Raw genomic sequence first — 7,896 nt, 5'->3', positions numbered from 1 at the left:
ATAACTGATTCGTCTTTTCCTTATCGAAGAATTTATTAGCATAGACAGATGGTAGAAAATCAATATCAATATTGAATTTTAGTCGCGTCAAGCCAAATTAAGCACGCCAAGTCGTCCCATGGCGAAAAATATTCTTTCTTATGAATTCTCGATTGACACAACTGTTTTCTATAAATTTTTAAATATGGAAAGTGGCATAATACTTCTTACGTTAAACATTTTTCATTAAATAATTTAGTTATGAAGAAATTTGAAGAAATTCGAATTCGATCACATTTAAATTCTTCGTAAGTCTACTATCTTCTAATTTCTATATCCGTGATAGAATTCTCAACAGTGAAAGACGCCTTTAGGCGGATCTAGGTCGAATGGAAATTTTCTCTTGACAAATTCTTTTCCGCCGCTTTATCCTTTCGAATTCAGCTTTGATAAAATTTTAGAAAAGCTGACGTAGACGTCCCATCTTCTAAACGTAGTTCCGGTGTTAATCGTTAATGACTATCAGGTCCCTCGACGAGCTCTCGAAATGAAGAAGCTTCCATGCGAACATTACGAAATCCTTAATTTCCTGCCCCACTCTCGCTCGTTTTTACATTACTCGTCAATTTGGTATCCTTTGTTAATACGTTCATTTGTGGTCAGTTAAAAGAAACGTTCTCGGAATGTTATTATATTTTGTTCATGTCTTAACGCTAATGAGACATTCAAATTTTTGTATAAGTTTGCAATTGTATATTTCACACTATTTTCGTATAAACTTATGTTTACAATATAGATAATTAGGATATATAATAGTATAGATATATCTAATTACGTATGGATAATTGGAATTCATTTGGTTAATTCGTTTGATTAATTCGTTTGATATCAGTCGACTTACAAAGAGTGAAAGAAGGCAGGTCAGGGGAAACAGGTGAAGAATGAAAATTAGATCGTATAAATTGCAGCACCCTGCTTTGGTTCCGTGAGAAACACCAGATCATCGAACTTGAATCCATCTTTTATTCCACATCGACTGAGCTCCTTTTTCAGCGCATCCACAAATTGAGAAACTTTGTCTTTAGCTACGATGGCCACTATACAACCGCCCCACCTGTGAAAAATTAAATCACGCGGATGCGTCGTTTCATTAATTTCATAATATATTTTAAAGTCTGCTTGGCGAAACTAATTCTAAATGAAATTGTAACGTTAAAACCGAATGAGCTATCAACAGATGCGACGTGTATGCGTCGTTTCATTAATTTCATAATATATTTTAAAGTCTGCTTGGCGAAACTAATTCTAAATGCAATTGTAACGTTAAAACCGAATGAGCTATCAACAGATGTAGTAATCAATAATTTCACATATTTGAAATATTTCAAGCGATATTAAAGCTTCAATAATGTTGAAGACCCATAGCGATTTTATGTTGTTTCGTATAAATAAATATATCGTGGGAAATATTGACGAGAAGAGAATGCTTGATGCAAAGTGTACCAGGAATCAAATTCTTTTTCAACTTCGTACAAAGAAGCAATCTAGTTTTAAAGTCATTTAAAGCGGGTACTCTCTGACATAGCGAAATTCATTGCATTTTCATAGTAAAACGATTAAGCCATCCTCCCATCCAGGAGCCATTTCCTCTTATCCGATCGCGTTATTTTACATTTTCATTTCCATTGGCAAAAGTGTAGTTACCGTAAATGGAATTCTGAGGTTACCAGGGAAGTTTGTAGCTAATGGGATTCCGGGGTATGTCACAAACTTGTCAACAGACATCTATTTCGAGGCTAATGCACACTATCAGATTCGAGATGATCAAAGGAACGAAAACATTTAACAACAATTAAAATTCCATGGAGAAAGATCAGAATTACCGCGAAAACTATCGAAGTTAAAACTTCGGTGGAAACTGAAAATTTATCACCGGCGATTAAGGCGACTTTCCATCGAGCACACTAGCGCCGCCATGACTCGTATTCCCAGTAAGCGTACCGTATCATACACGTGGTCGAATTATTTTCCAACTTCACTGATGCGAGTTTAGAATCTTCTTGTTACGTATAAATTAACGTGAACACGTGTTTCAGTAGTTGAACGAAGCAAATGCAAGCGTGTGGATACTTTCGTGCTTGAGTGTACATATTGGCTCAGGTGGCTGAACTTCTTTCTTTTCGATATCATACGAGTTTCTACATCGAGTATATAACTTTTAGATGTCTTCTTGGTTTCATTTCCTTTGATCACACAGTTCATTCGACATGAATGCATATAAGATGTATCGCCGCTACCTCTCTATACATTCGAATTTGATTTACAGCTGGCACACGTGACGCGACTGTTATCCGGGTAGCAACTTCCACTCACCCGGCTCCCGTGAGTCTTGCTCCGAGTGCTCCACAGGCCATAGCTTGGTCGACGAGCAAGTCAACTCTAGGATGGCTGCACTCGTACAGTTGCTGCAGGCTGGCGTGGCTGTTGGACATCAGGTTGCCTAGCTGTCGTAGCTTCTCATCCTCCGTAATCGAGCTATTCTCGCTGGTACGCTGAAACTCTATCACCCTGGCTGCCTCTAAAATACGCAAGGAAGTTGGTTTGTTTAATCGAGTGCAATTCAATGACCGAACTGATAATACATACACGTGGATGATAGGATACGGAAATTTATTTGCTAATTTAATTATCTATTTATTTATTCAACGCGTTAGCTATCGCGGGTATTTTCCTGGTTTTGCCTTCAGCATCCAAGAGAGATGCCCACATATCAGAACTACATAGCGATGAACCACATAACCATATGTTACATTTCCAAAAAAGATATTTTACGTATTCGTATGTGTATTCCCTGTCTTTAATTGCTATTTTCATATCAATCGTAATCGTTCTTGTTCACGTGATTCACGTACTTTTTATTTGTACACAGTCGATAATAAAAGGAGGAAAGAATTTTATTTTAATGAGAAAATTCGGACCTCTTCGAGGTTCATCCACCACTGCCAGAGTGGAGTGATGGGTCTATGATGATTCTGTATTCGCGTGAAGTGTACATAAAATTCGATCGTTTATGTAATCTCAAAAGTGCTTGGCTATTATTACATATAGCGACACAACGAGCCTAATTGAACCGGAAATTTCGCGAAAATTTTTTACTACGAATGTTACGAGATAAACGAGAGACGTTTCGTGATGTCTGACCGTTGTACGTTTTCGTTTTATATTTCTTCGTCTGTTGATATTCGAAAGGGATATTTCCTTTTTGATTAATGAGATCTAACGTTGGCCTTCAGATAAGCGAAAAGCAGGGGTAGAAAAGCGAATGAAAGCTCTGAGGGGTTTTCTGCGCGGGTTTCGTTACGTTGCCGATAAATTGTATGGCTCGAGTCGGACAGTACGGTTAGACGCGAACAAATGCTGGTTACAATCGATAAACTGTCGTTGCGAAAATTTATTGCCACACGAAGGAATGCATACGAGTGATTGATACGCGATACTGTTTCTTCTAGTCGGGTAAAAAATTATTCTCTCATCCCTTGGCAAACATGACGAAGCAGTATGTTTCCCCTGTTTGTTCTCGATGACTATACGAGAAAGAAAGAACGACGAATTGCAACGAGATTTAATATTCGAAATATCTTGATCATTTTTACGTACTGTTAAATTACTTCTTTGGATAGATGATGGTAAAGTTGCATATATAAATTATTCCGCGGAAAATGCGGTGGAAATCATGCGAGAACTTTTCTGAGAAAAATGGCGGTATGAATAAAGCGTTGTTTACCGCGAGAAATTTCTGCTGGAATTTTTTCGAATTAATGAATACAGGCTTCGTTACGGGGAGGGAAATATTTCTCACACTTTCTGTCCAGCACGAAGCTATTTTTCTATATATAAATTTCAGTACCGTTGTACACATGGAAGGCACGTTGCCTCAGCTTGAAAGTTTGCGTGTCGCTAAAGGATTGTAGCAACGATATTTCTCGGAGTCTTTGGTTCGTTGTGTCAAGGCTTTTAATAATCTGAAAAAACAACGGGTGTCACTATTGGCAGTGATTTCTGAAGTCAGTGAGTTGAAAAATATTTGACATAGCCGTTATAGAAATTTGAAAAAGCCGTTACAGAGAGACAAGAAGCAAGTGATACGATATCTTATGTTTACGATATTTGTCTTCCTTTTTTACGATAGATAAAATTTTCTCAGTGACAACGTTTGAACAGCGATTTCGATATTATCATTAGCGATGTTATGTCAACTGCATACCTCGCTCAGAGTGTATGGTTCCTCGTGAAGGTCGGTTGTTACAACAGAGACCATTTCGCCTAGACTCATACCGAGACTTTCCTGGACGTCTATTAATCTCTTTACGTGTTCCCAAGACTTGTTTCTTTTCTTTGCTATCATCTATAAACGAACGAATTAACTCTGCTTAGAAAGAGCGCAGAGATCTTCAAACGTTCCACGTAGAAACGTTTGAAAGATTAAGTTACAGAAAGGTATTAGCTCTTTGCACTTCACTGGCGCCATCTTGGAGGCATTGACAATCTGCAATGGGTTATTTTATTTTGTCTTCGTCGATAGAAATAAAAAAGCGAATAGGACTGCTAAGATTTATTCTTCGCGTGTGAAGGACTGAAATATATAATAAAAAATAAAGATACAAATTTCTTTTATCACATAGCGACATTTCATCGAGAAACGATGATAAAAGTCTCTCTACGTCTTTGTCCTATCACCCACCACTCAGGAGTTATATCAAACGGCACATACCGTGAGACATCCTGTATAAAAACGAGATAAAGTTGTCTTAAGCTCGTTTGCACGAGTACAAGCTGTTCAAATTGTTCTTGCAAATATGACATTGTACCTGACGGAAGGAGAGTCTCCGCGGAGGAATATCGATTAAATTCGGTTCTTCAACAATCGTAAAACTTAATCGAAACGATATCTCATTAGTTGCTTTGAAATGTTCCAACGAATTTCGAGTGTTCATTACAAATCAATGACCGAATCGAGTGAATGCGTTCCCAAGCCTTCATTATTACCGTTGTATTAATTACTTTATTTCAACATCGGACACTGTTTAATGCACCATTTGACCCACGAAGATCCCGGAAACTTCATTAATCAAATAAGATTCTCAAGCAGAAAATTTATTCGGACTATAAATAATTAATCAATTAATTAATTATGATTAACGTAATGAGGCTTACTTACATTTTATAACACGAGATGTAAATTTAGATGGTTTAAAATTTAACAATACAATATAAATATAGATATATCCTATGAAATTAATTCATACATTACAAATATATTTATATTCTACCAATGTATCTATAGGATAAGATAATTCTATTTATTTACCTTTCTATCTTTCTATCCCTCGATTTTTGAAAATTTTTAACTTCACAGTTACCTGTTTCCAATTATGAGAAACACTATCTAAAATTATTTTAATGAAATTCACAAGTATACAACTACGTTATTTTCAATTCTGACTTTCAAAACAGGATAGCGATAGATAATTACCTATTGAATACAGATTGAATAATGTAATAAAAACGTATAACCTCAAAAGTTAATGAGACAAGTAAATATAGGACGAATACATGTAACCCAAATTGAAAATTATATTGAAAATTGTATAAAAAAGAATTGCGTGTTACCTGTGCTGCTAATCGACATTCCACAACCCTTAAATTATAATCTCTCGTGGAGGCTTTGTTGTGACAAGCCTGGCTGTGCGCTATTACGAACACTGCGGTTTCCGGTAACGTGACGTCGGTACCACACAAGGGGTTGAACTCGATTAGCATTGCAGAACCTTGATGGATATCATGAGTATTACCATAAACATATTCGTAGCCATAAATTACATAATAACGATCGAATGATCGGCGATATCCTCTGAAAAGGAATAAACAATTACCTGCTTTACCGAGGAACGCGATTGCCTGATCCATTCCGCCACCCTGGGTGCCAATGTATCTCTCAGCGTTGGCGCTGATGGTGGCCAGCTTATGCTTCGACAATTGATACTAAAACAGAAAAAATTACGTTCTTTGAAACTTTCATACATTTCGATGATCCTTCACTTTTCTATTATACTGTATGCTTTTAATTCCCAACCATAACACGATGCACACGGGAGCAAATACTTCTCTGTCTCCAAAATATCTGCTGCAAATGGAACCAGTAATTGCAAAAACGAGGGTAAGATCCGGCACCGTTTCAACTACGAGAGCAAACTTGCTTCATTCTTGTCAGCCACGGAAACTTGCACGGTGACGAATCGCTAATTAAATTTGTTTCAACTCTTAAATCAAGTTATACAAGCTGGGAGACGTCGGGATAGGAACGAGCCGAAAACGAAATTCGTTTCCAGTAATTCGTCTGGACAAACGGAGATTTGCATATTCGATTCGCGAGAGCTCTTTTTTGAGTTACGATTGTTCCCGTGATCGACATCGAAGAGAGGAACGAATCGAATAGCTGTCGGTGTCAATGACACTTTCAATTTTCGAACAGCCAAAGGGAAAACGTGTCCTCCGCAATGTTGCCAAAAGGAAACAAAGCCTTTTCATTCAACGATATTTTCAGCCCTGAGAGACCGATCCGATAAAAATCTGCAAAAAAACATGTTAGAAAAGCTTGGTCTTAAAGTTTTAAAAAGTTTGGACTCGAGCAATTATTTGTTAGACACGAATATATTTATAACGTACCAGTAGTCATATTTTCGCCCTTTCGTCCAAAATGAAACATAGTTTTGTTTGTTACAGGATGCTGCCAGTACGGTCGCCATCGTAATTTTGTAATATACTATCCAATATATTTTACAATTTATTTTCTAATATACTTTGCAATATATGATGCATTTGATACAGCAATTTATATTGTAACACACAATGTTCCTTTTCTGTAATATATTCTGCTCACCTTTTCATATTTTATTTTACGTTATATTTTAGATTTCGTTATGCAATATGTTATATATTACATATTACATATATCATATACTTCTCATCTCTTTTATCTTATATTTCCTATCACCCACTTACACTTCCGTCGCTATATTATGGCACTGAACATGTGAAATCCAAAAAAAATCGGCCAATTATTTAAAGTACCGTTCATTCCGTGACAATAAATAAAAAAAACCTAACCCACAAGCGAAATTTCAAAAATCTAAGCGAGAAAAGTTAACTGGATAGTATCGGTCGGCACACACACTCACTTCCGTTACTGTATTTAAAAAATAAACTGCAAAAATGAAAAAAAAATCGGCCCACCAGATAGAGCATAGAACATTTCACGACAACCAAGAGAAAAATTCTAATCAGCACCAGAAAGTTCAAAAATCTAAGCGATAAAAGTCAACAGCGCAGCACGATTTCACAACCACTGACACATTCTGTACTATTTTTGGAAAACGCACGCTCGAAACCGAAAACAAGTAATCAATCCCATTACAGAAAATTCTACTCTATACTGTTAGACGAAAAAATCCGAATCCAAAAGTCTAATTTCGAAGATCGAATTCAAAAAAGTCTATAGCGCAGCACGATCTGACAGCCACTGACACATTCGGCACTATTTCTGGAAAACGCACGCACGAAACCGAAAAAAAGTAATCAATCCCGTTAGAGAAAATTCTGCTCTACGCTATTAAACGAAAAAATCCGAATCCAAAAGCCTAATTTCGAAGATCGAATGCAAAATAGTCTATTGCGCAGGACGATTTCACAGCCACTGACACATTCGGCACTATTTTTGGAAAACGCACGCACGAAACCGAAAAAAAGTAATCAATTCCATTAGAGAAAATTCTACTTTACACTGTTAGACGAAAAAATCCGAATCCAAATGCCTAATTTCGAAGATAGAATCCAAAAAAGTCTATTGCGCAGCACGAT

At 36.7% G+C, this 7,896-nt stretch overlaps 1 protein-coding gene across 2 annotated transcripts in view; it reads right to left on the bottom strand.

Annotated features, from left to right (window-relative positions):
* Positions 1 to 786: 786 nt before the first annotated feature.
* The window catches only part of Galk (N-acetylgalactosamine kinase), a 30,988-nt gene continuing 23,878 nt past the window's right edge, over positions 787 to 7,896 (bottom strand). The window contains exons 4-9 of one of the 2 annotated variants that reach the window (XM_017898920.1): positions 5,913 to 6,021; positions 5,650 to 5,807; positions 4,244 to 4,384; positions 3,887 to 4,001; positions 2,353 to 2,557; positions 787 to 1,093 (exon numbers count right to left, since the gene is read on the bottom strand). In XM_017898920.1, the coding sequence (XP_017754409.1) occupies positions 928 to 1,093; positions 2,353 to 2,557; positions 3,887 to 4,001; positions 4,244 to 4,384; positions 5,650 to 5,807; positions 5,913 to 6,021 (894 nt within the window). In that variant the 3' untranslated portion in view covers positions 787 to 927. The remainder of the gene's footprint in view (positions 1,094 to 2,352; positions 2,558 to 3,886; positions 4,002 to 4,243; positions 4,385 to 5,649; positions 5,808 to 5,912; positions 6,022 to 7,896) is intronic. The other variant, XM_017898919.1, reaches the window with a different exon arrangement.

This window comes from Eufriesea mexicana, unplaced genomic scaffold (assembly GCF_001483705.2).
Source record: "Eufriesea mexicana isolate 0111107269 unplaced genomic scaffold, ASM148370v2 scaffold762, whole genome shotgun sequence".
Lineage (NCBI taxonomy): Eukaryota > Metazoa > Arthropoda > Insecta > Hymenoptera > Apidae > Eufriesea > Eufriesea mexicana.
The sequence above is the reverse complement of the archived record's forward strand: the minus strand, read 5'-3'. Positions and strand labels throughout refer to the sequence as shown.